This window comes from Pagrus major, chromosome 13 (assembly GCF_040436345.1).
Source record: "Pagrus major chromosome 13, Pma_NU_1.0".
Classification (NCBI taxonomy): domain Eukaryota; kingdom Metazoa; phylum Chordata; class Actinopteri; order Spariformes; family Sparidae; genus Pagrus; species Pagrus major.
This window is the reverse complement of record NC_133227.1, coordinates 7,099,509-7,114,634: the sequence shown is the minus strand read 5'-3', so window position 1 is coordinate 7,114,634 and position 15,126 is coordinate 7,099,509. Positions and strand designations below refer to the sequence as shown.

The following is a 15,126-nucleotide window of genomic DNA, read 5'->3' as shown; positions in this document are numbered from 1 at the left end:
TACGAGGAAGAGGGCAATGACCTAATATGAGCTTGTAATATCTATCAGAACATGGAAAATGGGAGACAGGGAGTCCAGCAGAGCAGAAACATTCAACAGAAAAACAGTATCTGTCAGTGTTTACACTGATAATGCACTGCAGCACCTAAAGCCTGTTCACGTGGGACTGGTTTTACCTTGACCCAATTTGATTCAAGATAATTACACGTTTATTAAGAGAGCCTGCTACAGCGTACATAATGACACGCTTAATAAAATCTACACATTTTACATTTCATGTGGGCAGCAAGCATGCAAGTCACAGTCAGTGGATGTATACACACCTGGCGGCGGTTGCGGGTAACTCGAACATCATGCCAGCCGTAGTCATTGAACTTCTCGCTAGCTGGTTCAACCAGGGCCTCGAAAGCACCGGAGCCCAGGTTGATGACCAGCCACAGGGCCCCGTTCCTCAGGGACAGGTTGACATAGTCAGCTGACTTCCCCGTGTGAAGCAGCAGGCCGTTCCTCTGCAGGGTGCGGAAGGACAGCGTGATCTCATCCATGCTGCTCTGAATGGGAGTCTGGGACAGGTTGTAGCTGAAGAACTCATTGCCTTTGAAGGTGGCCACTGACTCCTCCTGCCCTGAGAGGGGAGGAGAAACATCTTAGATAATTGTTATAGTCATTTCATTTGATTTATCTAGTGCACAGTGCTGTATAGTCACTACTTTTGTTGAGATGAGACTAAAATATACAGTGCAGTATCAATTGACAAATATTTCACAATGACCAAAACTAACTTGAACAGAGCGTGTGCGTATTTGTGGAGCTATTTACATATTCTTCAACACTGTACAGTGTGATGGACAAATCAGTAGTCAGTAGGAGTTGCACATTAAAGGAGAAGTCCAGTGATAGTTTAGATTTTTTACAACATAGAAATCACATAAAAAGACCAGCAAAACCAGCCGACAAACTGATCCCACTAACAAGTACTGTCTGTGTAGCTTGCTCCTCTGTTCAACAGACAAAAACACATCAGTGAGCCACAGTGTTACACTGGGTGTCATGTTCCTTCATTACGATGAACATGGGCACTGTAGTTTACTTCGAGTCAATCCCACATACACCATGCTAGTGCTGTAAATACTCACCAGCACAACAACTCTGCAGCTGAAAATAGTCCCCGACAAATGTTCAATTTACTAAAAACTACAGTGCCAAGCTGTGTATTTGACCATTTTTTAAAACGTCAAATATATAATTATGATATGTTTTCAGACATATAAACAGGGTAGGGGATGTTGTAAAGAAGCAATCGACACATTGTTGTTTTTCGGTGATTTGTTGTCAGTGAGACAAGTATAAGACAATGCCTTATTCTTTATTCAACAGTGACATTTTTAAAATGCCAAATTAAATTTGTCATTCTTGGATAAACATCTAATTCACACCCACAAAAAGAATCTATCTACAGTAAAATATGCTGGCTCAAACAATCCCCCAAACTCTTCAATAAAAGAAGCTTTTTTTTTTAGGTTAACCAGAGCAGAGGAAAGATGTTGGTTTTTCTCTGTTTCATCGTTTCTTGGGATCTCACATTGTGGGCAACATGACTTTTCACAAGCTGCACTAAGAACCCTGTCAGTGTTCTCTTGGCATCAAACATCTCTACAATACATGTAGTTCGTACATACAGTTCATTCGACAATGATGCTACTAATTATAACACAAGATAAAGCTTTTAGATTAGATAGATAGATAGATAGATAGATAGATAGATAGATAGATAGATAGATAGATAGATAGATAGATAGATAGATACCATACTCACATGAAAATGTGTACGATACGAATTACCATATGAATTTGGAAAAATCAGCTCAATCAAACTGTTTGTAAGCAAGTCATAAATCTCGAGACAGTGAAGACATGCAGCAACCTGAGCTCGACGCCACAGTAAATAAAGGTCATATGCGTTAAGTGTTGATTTAATCTATTGTAAACTGAATAATAAAACAGACTGTTTTCTATTTTCCTCCATAAATAAGGGTTGTAACTTGTGACATTTAACTTTCCTTCACATTAAACCACAGGGGTAATGCTCACTATTGTATAACACAGCTCTTGGAACGTATGAATGGGCTCTTTCAAGCCAGTATAGACACCCCTTCCTTTGCTTGTCTGTGAGTTACAGCCTCGAAGCTACTGAGCAAGCTGTTTCAAGCTAGACGGATAAGCTGTCCCTTAAGCCTATGTTTGCTTGTACAGTAAATGCCGCCTTCTGAACTCCAGGGCCAATTTAAGCCAGCAGGATCCGTGGTCCCATTAGTCTCTATTGTTTGAGCAGTGCAGTTACTCAACTACTGAGCAGACAGCAACTCGTTAGGCTATTGTTGTTGAGCCGTAATGTGAAGTTCGGCGTTTGACTGATGTTGTGGGTGAAATGTAAACCTAAGTGCAGGTGCAAAGCGTACACGGTGAGCACTGAAGGCAACAGAGTGGTTGGGAAAAAATGATTATGGGACACCAGAGGGGTTGTGGCTTAATTTAGCAAAACATGAGTGCTTAAATGTCCGGCTAATAACTTCACAGGCACAGCGAGCATTTTTATCTAATAATCTAAGAAAGGTTTTCTCATAAGAGATCAATTTAGAGAGCGAGAGGATTTGCAACATATCCTGTTCACCATCTTTCTGTAATTACCATCTTTCGGTAATGAAGACGTCACTAGCAGATGACCCTCAAGCCCTCCTTGGTACCGTTTGAGGGATCAATGCAAGTGTCTGAGTGGCTAGAAAGGCAGCGGGCCGTATCTCTGCTCTCCTGCCCACCATTGAGGTGGCCCATTGTCTGCAGCGACAATGTTTACCAGCTTGTGAAAAAGGCTGTGTTTGCTCTGACACCAGATAGACTTTAGCACTAACTCCGGGGGAAAAGCCATCAGAGACACAGTCAGTCAGTGCAGATGCTGCTAGAGGAGCAGTTAGACACTTAATGCATGATGCAGCTTCCACCCCGGTGCAAGCCATAAGACAATTGCGCCGGACGCCTATATTGGCAGAAAAGGAGGCTCAGCAGAAAATAATGGCAGCACCAATGTGTCTCTCCTGCTTCTCTTCTCATTGTCACATCTTGCTCCTTCGTGCTACCCCGCCCTCTCTCTCCGTCTCTGTTTGACTACACATCATCCAACCTCCCATTTTCTTGCACCCCATGGTTTGAAACCATAAAAGCTGCCTCTAAATTCAAGATACAATTACTAGTGAGTGTTGGGGTGCTGCCCATGGCAAATCCAATAGAGTGCCGCATGACTGAAGCCTAAAACTGAGAAATTCTCCACTTGCACAGTGTAGTGTGACGTATATCCGTTTTACGAACTGCACGTCCTTTTGCTTCCCGTGCCAACTCTACAGCATAAGTCTATAGTTATGCCAGTCTTTTTCATCTGTAACTTAGTTAAAATACCTCACTTTTCACAGTTTGCTTTGTATTTATTGTTAATAGTCACCATTTTTTCGTATACAGGTTGTTATTTTTGTTTTCTTTTGTTGCATTTTTGATCATTTTGGAGGTGTTTTTAGCTAGCAAGGTTAGCCTGTCAGCTAGCTGAGCTGGCTTCCTAAAAAGCACACAAATCAGAGAGAAAGGTGACTGGTTCTACTATTATGTGTATATGCAGAGCTTTTTAAGAGGCCAGCTAGGTCAGCTGACAGGCTAACCCTGCCTGCTAAAAACACCTACAGGACTATCTAAATGATGAGAAATGTTAAAAACACCATACACATAAACTACTAACAATATAAAGTGAACTGTGCAAAGTATTTTAACTAAGTTAGGGATGAAAAAGCACTGAATTAATTAAGTTAGCATTTTTGTACTTATGTTTCCCTCATCTCAAAGCCAATGGGTCTTTGGTTAGATGCCTGAAACAAGGTCTCTGGCCAACACAAACTTTCAGAGATTTGTTCTACAACATAATATATGTTAGTAAAAACCCCAATTGTGCATTTTAAAGCATTTAAGTGTCTTTAAAAAAGGTGGGTGCTAACAAGTGGCTAAATGAGACTACAGAAGTTGTTGGAGACATTAAATGTCATTATGCCGAACACGGAGACTCATCTCTCACTAGTCCGTCTTTAAAGGTGGACTTAAGTTGCAAACTGACAAGTTAGCCTTAAAATAACTGGTGTCACCCTTATGCCCGTGTCAAAAAAGAGCTATAGATTAGCTGCCAATTTTCGCAACTTGATGTCTTGCCATCAGGTGGGAGGCCGTCATATCTACTTCCTATTAGCCAACCTATTCCAGTCTTAGTTACAATTACATTATACTGCAATGGCTGCATCAACATGAAAAATGCCAAACATGTGGATTGCTCATTAATACTAAGCTTTACAGCTGATTAATTTCAAAGTAGTCCAAGAACCCAGGGCATGGATTGCAATTGCTGACTTGGTCTCCTGCTCCGGGCTGGGGGAGTCGGTTGTCGGCTGGTTGCATCCAAACCAAAGTCAGGCAGTGTTGGCGTGTGCATAGCGGGGCAACAGTTTAACACTGGTCTAGAGGCAGGGACGGGCATAAGCCCTCTAGGTGCTCAGTGAGCGACACCTGCGCATGAATAATCTCAGCATTTTCTGTAAATCTGTGTGTACACACAGGACTGAAGCACACACACAAGTAAGCCCTCCTGAATTTCCTCAAGGATGCAAAATGTTTTTTATTTTCTATGGGTCTCTTCCCAGAGAGCGACAAAGATGGAGGATGTTTGATTTGAAATGATTTGTGGCCGAATAAAAAACAAATCAAATCAGACTGCTCCTCTTGAGTATACCCTCAGGCTAAAGATTAAATTAATAACAAATGTTGAAACAGACATTGAATGTCTGACTCAAACTTTGATGTCTCATGTATATCCAATGAACTCAGATGGCATTGCTTTGTTACTAATTGTAGCTCTACTATGCCCCAGTACTGCTTGGAGGCTTATTTCTGTAAATCTCCATTGCACAATCAATTACCAACTACTTCTTCTCACTGATGCATGAAATGGAGCAATTACATTTAGGCTTCATTTCATGACAGATCACATTGTGCTTGGCCTTTAGGACACACTTACTGTATAACTTTCTAAATATTTGATATAGCAGCCTCATTCTAGTGCAGCAAGGTTAATCATTGTTGAAGCAGCCGCGGCAGACTACAGTATATCCAACTGCATTGTTCTGTCAGCGCACCCATCAATTAAACCACTGTAGGAGCTTAAATTGAACATTATCTTTTGGCCTTGTAGAGACTGATTACTACTTCTGTACATGAACAAGTTTGTCCCAGAGCAAGCAACCAAAGAAGCCAGACCTTAATCTATAATGTCACAGTCATGTACAGCCTCAAGCGGCACCATTTATAGTGGCTGAAAAACCGCTGTTATCATGCTGTGAAGAATTCACTTAAGGCTTTTCATCTACTGTAAATGAACTCAGTATTAGTGTTATCAGTTCTACGGCAGAAAATGTATATGAGAACACCCAGCGTACGACCACACACTTGTTACCCCCCATCCTCACAGATTTGTGTTCCACTGGAGCTAATTATAGAGAGTACAGAGTATTTATAATGATATCTTACTGCATTGATTGGGTTGAAAATGAAAACAGAATCTCTTAATGAATGAACATTGAACAAATGTGCTTTTTTTTTGGTTAAATCTGTCATTTTTAGAAAAACACGTGGGATGTTTGTTTTGTCAAAATTCAAACAAGAAAATATTTCCTGTCTAGATTAGAGTCTAAGTATAATTTTGCTGCTGATGAGCAAAGTGAGGATTTGAGCAGTGTATTATACTGTCAGAGTGGGTCATCAAAGCCAAGTCTCTATGTTTAGAGACAACGCTGATTGCCATGGCGACAGGATGGGGACTCTTTTTTATCTGAACCTCACAACACTTGGCAGAAAACACAAAGCATAAGTATAGCATAATCTTCATGTAGGTCAGTGCCACCCATGCTGTTCAGTCAAAATGCCCCCTAATATTGTTTAACCAAATATTGCGTTTGATTTCCTAGATTTTACATCACAATTCTGCGGCTTTACCTCAAGTCATATATTAATCAGCACTTGAATTTAAATCAGTTCACAGTGTGCAAAACAATATATCCAAGTGTGCATTATTATGCTGTTTTATTCTGAAAAAGAAGAGCACATCACAGAAGTGTTTCTCCCTGACTCTTAATTGTTTACGCCTGTTAAAATATCTCTTCCATCTTTGAGTTCTTACTCCTTAATTCTGTGCTTTTATGAATATTCAACACATTAGCACTACTGCATCGCAGACACCATTTGAAGGGAATGTTATTCGCAACCCACTGACGAGTGATCATAAACAACCCAGTGATCACACATTTGAGAAATCATCACTATCTTGTAACCTATTCTGTAAAATTATTTACAACAGCTCCAAGAAGGAAAAGATATCCCTCTGATAATACAGAATGTTTGTGTTTGGTTCTGATCATTATTTCTGTGCAGACCTGAGACACACCCTGGGCATTAGATCCGTTGTATTCTTTATTCTGACACGTGTTCATTCCCTTTGAAAACACCATGAAACCAAACCGAAGAGATGCTATGTGCATAGATGCATTACCTTGGCGAAAAACTGCAGAGGTCAAAGGTGATGTTCCAGTAGCTCAGTCAGTGGTCAGGACAAGGGTTTGACGGACAAGAATTGAGTGAGTAGTGAGCATAACATGACAGGAAGCAAAAACGAATAGGCAAGTATATGAAAAAAGAGGAGAGGAAATATTAGTGCAGCACAGTTAACTAAAATGATTTCAGGGGGGAGGGGGGAATGTTGTGATCAGGTGGCTGGGAAGGAAAAGCAAACCAATAGACCCCATACCTTGGCGGTTTAACATCAGGTGCGCCAGACCTTGAGGGAAAGAACAGAAAAAAGGATACGAAAACAGGAAGTTCATAAAGAGGTTCGGGAGAACAAAAGCATTGTCACAATGTTGGACTGCAGTTTGTGACAGACATCCTGGGGAAGGTACGGATGTCAAAGTTCAAACTCAAATAGAAAGGGGAAATCAAACTAAAAACAGACAAACATCTCAAGGGAGGAGAGGGAAGGCAAGGAGAGAAAAAAACATCTTGATCGGTGCAACCCTTATAGGTAGTTGCTCACACAGATGCTTTTTTCTAAATGGAACACATACTGTATGTTTACTTGATGCAGACAGCGTTCGAGATGTGTCAGATATACACAGATCCTGCTTTATATTGCAAACACCTAATGTTGAAGTTACTCATGGTAACGCTAGTTCTATGATCTCAAATAGGTCTCTTTTATAGGCTTAGCCACTGATCTCCACACACTGATATTTGCATCCAGATGATACTTTTAACCTTCCATATGGCAGCGTTTGTATAAAAGGGCAGAAGTGATGCCATTCCTCATGTGCTAAATCTTTAGCGAGCATCTCTCTATTTCACAGAGGATTCGCCGTCTAATGGAGCTCAGTCGGTTTAGGGTGTTAAACACTCATACAACGACATAACCATCATTAAACAGGTCAGCCACTAATCTCTGATTATATCTAACCTTTATTTAACCAGAAGAGCCCTACTGAGGTTAAGAATCTCTTTTGCAAGAAAGACCTGCACCTAACCTTTTAATTCTGGAGGGGGGAAAAAAGACAGATTGGAGCTGCGACACGATGCTGCACTGCGTTAATGCCTCATCATAAGGCAAGCCAGCCAAGACAAAAAAGGTCACACCCAACCTCCATAGCCTGTCAAGCAGAAGGCTGAGGGGTTGGCCAAATACAAAGGCTGCTGGACTGAACACTTTCTCTACCGAGAGTTATTGGACTTGGTGGTGTAACAGACTCTGATGGCTGCAGCACTGCCATACTCTCTGACAGTCATACTGGGAACATAAAGAAAGCCTAATAATCTCTGGAGGCAAACTGAAAACATACCGCAACCTATCAATCACAACATGATCAGGCTGAGCAGTTGCAGGTGACGGTGTATAAAAGTCCAGCTGGTCAGACTGCACACGCTGCAGCGATCGCGGCCAGATCTGAATACATTTTGCCTGCACCACCAGCCCCAGTCTCTCACTCCTCTGTCCTGTGCTAAGCAGACAGAGAGACAGACAAATGTCTCAATAGGTCAGCCAGAAATCATATGGCATACCTCACCTGCTCCTCTTGCCAAAAAGGAGATGGAGCTGACACATTTCAAACCCTTCTGCCGAGCACATGAGCCCCACTGTGCCAGCCAACACAAACAGCTCTCATCAGTGCATCAGCACTCTAACGCTGCGATCCTTTGTACCCGGAACAGAAAAGGGAAATGGAACGGTCATTCAAGTCGGAAGTTGGAAACCAGGGCAAGATCCATCAAGCCGGACTTCACCGACATGAACACACATGACGTCACAGCAAAATGGCGGCTCACAAACTAAACAGGAAGCAGAGTTACATTTTCCTCCATTTTTACTTCATGTATGTGTTTGTGTTTTGGACATCCAGTAACAACTTTGTGGTTGCCAATTCCATTTCCGTTCAGTGGGTTTGTGCTTGATAGGATTCTTTGCAGCGTGCCTGCTTGCCATACAAACATCAGATTACTGCAGCATTCCAACCCAGCTGCCAGGATAAGATGTCTTGCATTTTACGTTTCTGGGAACACTGAATATGTTCAAGTTGTATGTCTCAAATGCACCTTACTGATGTTTCTACAATACATGTCATCCCATGTTAACATTAAATGTATGTGAGCTGACTGTATTGTTGGCCATCTGAGGGGATGGTGGTGGTTTAACAGCTTGGCGAGATGAATGCCAAGCCAGAGACCACTGTTCAAGACTGGATAGTTTTTATGAGGAACCGTGTTGTTTCAGCATTTGTAAGCGAGAAACTACTATTTTTGACGAGATGTCAGGACAATTTTCTGCAAAACACAATCTTATCCTTACCCAAACCAATAGGTTTTTGCAGCTTAACCTAACCCAACCTAAAGAAACATTAAGTTGCACTAGTTTCCAATAGGTTTTAAGAAACATACATTGCCAACATTTATCCTGGCGTTCGCGTACGTTTTTCCGAGCCGATGCATTGTGACGCATTTAGATTGGAAGTCAGGAATACTGACTCCAAACTATCAAATCCAACTTGTTACGGTTTGACTTATACAATGCCCCAGTTCAAGTCCCAGTTCAGTCATTAGTCAAAATCATATGAAGGGACAGGTCGCGTCGCACAAATCTCCTCCACATGTTTCGCTGAACAAAGCTGTTCATGCCACATCTTTTGGTGTGAAATGGACATGATTACCTCTGGGAGGGTCCTTGCCTGCCAACATGTAGGCTTTTGATACAGTGTGTCATTGCACAGGCTAGTGACTGAGCCTCTGCTTAGACAGGATTCAACCACAACCCTGTGTTCAAAGCAGACAAAGAGCTAGTGTGTGCACCCAGCTCGTCATGGCTGCACATCCCACACGACAAGCCAACGTATGTATACACACGACATAACAAGTGTTACCTCCCCTGCCATTCATCACCCCTGAGGTGATCTCATTCTCACCAGACCGGATCTGACTGGACTTGAGCTCATCCTCTTCTGCTGTCTGCCCATCCTTTTACTATAAAAGAGAAAGGACATCTATGACATGGCAGCAGCAACAAGGGGCTAAAAGGGAGGCTTGTTTATCATTAGCAGTGACAAAGACACACCCAGCAGCGCCAAGCTGTAAGCCACCACCAGCTGAGACAGCAGGAAGGATATCTGGTAAAATCTCTTTCCATCTCTTTTTCTTTTGTCAATGTGAGGAGGTGGAGAGGAAGATTTTCTATTACCAGACTAATAAGAAGTAGCAGTCACAAAGCCAGGGGCCATCGCTTCATCAAGTGGGGAAAGCCCAGGCTAACCCTGCTGATTTCTGCCAAGCTGGAGGAATGAGCTTTGACCCAAGGAATTCACAGCTGTGATGACTCCACGCACTTCACATTTTTTCAAGCACTGGGGGTGAGGAAAGCTGACCTGCATGCCTGACTAACGCATCCCTGACTAATGGAGACTGATGCTGGTGACCAAAACAGGCCAGGTCAAGCAGCTCTTAACAAGTGCCCCAGCCGACAAAGTCATCTTTGACTAGTCGTCATTGGAGTAGTTGAGGAGTGGTGGTGTTGCTGCCCTTGTATCAGAGCAGCTACGCAGTGAATGTGCTCATCCTGCTCGGCTGAGCCTTACATCCAAATCTCAGTGTGTGGAAATGCAGAGATAACTGGCTAGCCCTACAGAGAGTACCATTAGAGGGGAAAGCCTGTATGAAAATAAATCGCCATTCCTTCCAGTAATCTACCACTGTTCTATTTTTTAAATTAAGAGGCAACCTTATCAGAGGAGTTTCGCTGCAAGGAAAAATGTATAACCACCAGGTGATGGAAGCTTATTCTATCAAAATGTTCGCATTGTGCTTGGATCCTTTTGACTTCATTATATAACAATATTTCAGTATTTTTTTGGAATATATTAGTAAAAACACAAAAGCCAAAAGTCCCTTGTTCTACTCAGGTCTGTGTGGAATCTGTAAATTGGCTGATTTACCTTGTGGATGTGATGTGTTAATGATCATCTCAGTGTGACACTCCATAAGGGATTGTGAACAGCTATTGTTCATTAGTATTGTGTTTGCGGTGCCTACACACGGCTTCACTCATCTACATCTGCTGACCTTGAGTAAATCCATTATATATCGACTCTCTTGTTTTCAAACCTTCGAGCTTGTTGCACTACCGGCTTGTTGTTTGAAGCCATACAGTCCTTTGTGATTCAGTCTGGATTTAAGTCAGCAAGAGGACATTATGACAGTTGCAATAATAATAATATTATTCTTCAAGAGTGCTGCCATGCCAGCACAAAATAAATTACTTTTGCCGTACCTGAAGAGTGTTTTTATTGTGAACAAACGCCGCTTCAGAAAGAAAGCATTTTACGTATTAAGGTACACAATAGACCTGCAAACACTGTGTTGATATATTAAAAGGACATGTGTTCCCTTGGATATGTTGTCTAACTTTAAACCTCCTATGCTTTGACTGATTTTATCCTTTTATAAAAGCTTTTTTTTACTTTAACAATTATCTAGTTTGTTCATAATATCGTCATTAAAGGATTAAAGGAGAACTATTATGCTGTTTTTTCATTTCCTTCAGTGTTTTAGATATGTTCTTACGTAAAAGATCGTCAAAATTAAAAAGGTCAAAGTCAGCACCAACAGAAGCTCCTCTCTCCCACAGACAACACTACTCATTAAACGGCCCATCTGTAGTCCTGCCTTTAATTCTGTGACTTTGTGACATCACACTACGTCACCTTGTCACACGTAATTCATGCCTGGTGGCTAGTTTGGCACGTGAGAATTATTTTTGGACAGCTGATCTGTTGTTGTTAATGGTGCTGGGTCAGACGTGTGTGAACCGACCAATCAGAAGAGACGGGGTATTCAGGAGGCAGGAATTTATGTGTTTTTTGTGCACTATGCATGTAGGCCCATTCTAGTAGTAGAAAATGAGCACAATATGTCTCCTTTAAAAGAAACTAGCATGATTTATAAAAATTTGAGGGTAATACAATTTTTAGGAAGAGGATTTATATTGATAGGGAGACTATAAAAGAAAAATACTACTTTTGGAAATACTTCTAACGAGGCAAACACTGCTCTAAGTAACTTGAATTAAACAAATAGAGTGTGGAAAGACAAATGCAGATGTTGAAGGACCTCTCAGTCATTATTGTGACATTAATTAGCGAGCCTCTAAGAAGAAAGAGCCATTGCACGAGGATTAGGATTTGCCAAATTTGTTTTTCCCATGAAAAGTACAGTATTATGGAGTGTGTTGTAATGAGGGATTAGACCAAGGTCACTGTCGCTGAAAGATGCGAGCCCACCAGGACCAGCTGCGTCCTTTCTTTGGAAGATTTCTATGCTCGCTTTGTCAGCCCTGTAGTTCTTGGTGTGTCATTACTGTGTGCTTACACATGAAAATCTGAAGGAAAAAAGAAACAAAACAATGACAACGTGTTTGTACTTGGCATGTGTGTGCTGTGCAAGGTCTTCCTATACGTTTGAGAGGGTTCTCACTGTTCTGTGTCTGCCTTGTGAGGTGGCTGTCCTTATCTCTCGTTCACAGACCTGTTTTTTTTTCGCTCACAAAACATCAGAGGACGCTGCACTCTTTTGGCATTAGAGCATGCCCCTCGATGGCCTTTGTCCGCACAGATCGACGGGCCCACGTGCTGCATTCTGTAGATGAACAACTCAGAAGACTCACCTGCTGTGAAAAAGGTTTTTCACTGCCTTAAAGCGCTTCCTCAGAAAAATAAAGATAATTCCTGCACCACTTAATACCCAAAGCCAAAACCAAATATAGCATATGGGTTACCATCTTTGCCATCTCTGGGGGGAGAATGGGCTTTAGCTAACGCATAGATTCGTCTATTTCCGTTGATGCAAGTACAACAAAGGCTTGCTTCCGAGTGGTACATGGAGTTGTTTGAAGGATGGGAAAGAAAGGCATCTGGCGAGTATGATTTCGCTGTTGTCATTGTTGTTGTCATGCGTTCTGCATTGGGGATTGTCTCCATGTCAAGCTTTAATCCAATAAACATTCTGATGTGCTCTCTTTGCAGCATGTCATTTAATAAGGCCTGCCTTTTTGCTGTGAGCAGAGCCACATCATATTTGCTCTGATTAAGAATGATTAATGCCCGTTTTTGGAAATAGTGCAGAGATGAAACCTATTAACTCTTACTGAAGCGTACAATCAGATACCACAGTCACTAAAACGTGCCATTTTAAGCACAGCTTCGAGGCACTAGACCAAAACATGTATCATCTTTGGCAAAAATTATACCTAAAATGATGTATACCCATGTTACTGAATGTTTGTGTGTGTGGTCATGTCTTGCTACATGTACTCTACACAGCCACTATACATGAAGACAACAACATTCTGCAGTCTTCAGTATATTTTGCTGTCAAATTCCAAAGTGTTAGAAGCAGGATTTCGAGAGCAGGTGCGCATTGGGTCGGTGCATTTTGAGTCAGTAACAGTGATTTATAATGTGCAGTGGTTCAGTGCACCTTGCGCTGGTCTCCTGAGCCTGTTGGCTGCCCTTTCACCAGAACCAGCAGTCCTTACTGGGGAGATGGATGTCTCGCTCTGATGCAGACTAAACAAATCTCCCTCCTCACTTTCAATCTTCATTTCTCGTTCAGTGTGAACATTCACCTCATTAGAAACCAATCCCCTTTAATTGTGGCCAGTTAATATGTTGCCAATAACGGAAAGAGAAACGTCTCTTTTCCTGCCAGAGGAGATTTTCCCCTTGAAAGAAAATAATTTAAATTCACTTGAAAAAAGCATCACTGTGCAAATAATTTTACTATTTGATGAATGTCAAGGCCTCAGTAATCAGTCATTTTATGCCAGAGGTTTTATGCCATCATGTTCTGGTTTAAACCACATATTGACCTTTGAGCATAATGGCATAGAATAGCATAATGACTCCAAACCTTAACATCAACAGTAGTTTAGATGAGGAAAAAAAGCTCTGAAGAAAGAGGGGAAAAATACAAAAGTTATAAATAATAAAACAAAGCATCTCTGTACAGTCATTTTCTCTGTGATGCGGTATGTGAATGCTCCCCGTATCGTACAACACCCACTCTGCAGACCTCTCCAGTCACCTTGAGCATACTGATTATATATACAATGAGCATTCAGCACATTAAGCGCTTTTTCCATAGTGACCCCGTGACCAGTGATAGTATATCTCCGTTCAGCTTAATTTGTTGGATGTCAGAACTGCAGTCCAAACCGACAATAACAACCTGATAATAAGCAAACACACTCTCACACACTGACGCTGTGACAATAGCCTTTTGCAAATAAGATCATCATGAAAAACAAATTATGCTCATCATTATGCTCATTGTTTAATGTAATGTCTTACCTTCTACTTCTTTCTGGACAGCTGCAGGAGAATAAAGAAAAACAGACATATTTAATGACGACTGCAGGATATCAAGTATTAAACTGCTAGCAGGCCACTATCTCCATTCATGCTAGATATATCATGTTTTGCTCAAGCGTTCTCCATGTTGACCGACACATGTATCAGCCTGAACCGCTGAGTTTGGTCATTCTGTTAGTATAGTTGTGGCACTGACGTTGCTGGCAATAATGGTGGATTGTCAATATTGACACTAATACAGGCACAGGCACAGTCCAGTGCAAATGTGATGTCTTTCAACTGTTTGTTTGTCAATGCAGCTGGCTTCAGTAATGAAAAGAACCAGACGCATTAAGAGCCAGACAGAAAAACAATTCCAGGTGTTCTGAATTCAAAAGCCATATTCACTTATGTACACTTCAATATTGTGGTGTCACTTTGCAATAAGGCCAATAAAAATATCCAGGATGCCATCAAAGGCTGTCCTATTGGTTAATACAATTGTGTACAGCTCGGCAAAATGCACTGAAAAGAACTTCTGGCTCATAGGTTGTGAGTCTGTTTACATCAGGGGTGCCCACAGTGGGGCCCGCCGCCAAAGTCGGACTGCCGTAAGGTTAAATTTGGCCTGCCAGATGGTTTATTTAAAAAAAGCTAAATTAATTTAAAAATGATGATAATATTTTTGCTGTTTTGTTTTTGTGAAGTAAAAATGCTCTTTATTTAGAATCCCTAATTAGGTTTAGTTATTTTTTCATAATCTTTCATAATCTTCATAATCTCTTTACTGTATTAGTTAGTTTTCGGAATCCGAGCAAGGCCGGCAGAGTGACACTGTGCAGGAAGTCAGTCATGGGATCACAGTACTATTTTCAAAAATCTTGTTTTCTGCTTCAACGTTTCATTATGAAGTAAATGTTGAGCGCGCAATGTAACGCATATAGAATAATGAAACAATCAGCATTTACATTGGTTCCCTATGAACCTTGCTGTCAACTGCACAATTCTGTCTGCTAGGAAAAGGAAGGTTAACTGGCGATCCATTTCTATCAAAGTCTAAATGATTGAATAAAATCAAGTTAAGTTCTGTGCTGTTGTTATTTGTGACTCTGAG

At 41.3% G+C, this 15,126-nt stretch overlaps 1 protein-coding gene across 1 annotated transcript in view; it reads right to left on the bottom strand.

Moving 5' to 3' along the window:
* LOC141007537 (neurexin-2-like) overlaps positions 1-14,069 on the bottom strand; it is a 103,341-nt gene extending 89,272 nt beyond the window's left edge. Inside the window, exons 1-2 of the mRNA XM_073479899.1 lie at positions 14,013-14,069; positions 324-625 (exon numbers count right to left, since the gene is read on the bottom strand). Coding sequence (XP_073336000.1) covers positions 324-625; positions 14,013-14,061 — 351 coding nt within the window. The 5' untranslated portion in view covers positions 14,062-14,069. The remainder of the gene's footprint in view (positions 1-323; positions 626-14,012) is intronic.
* Between the last annotated feature and the right edge of the window lie 1,057 nt (positions 14,070-15,126).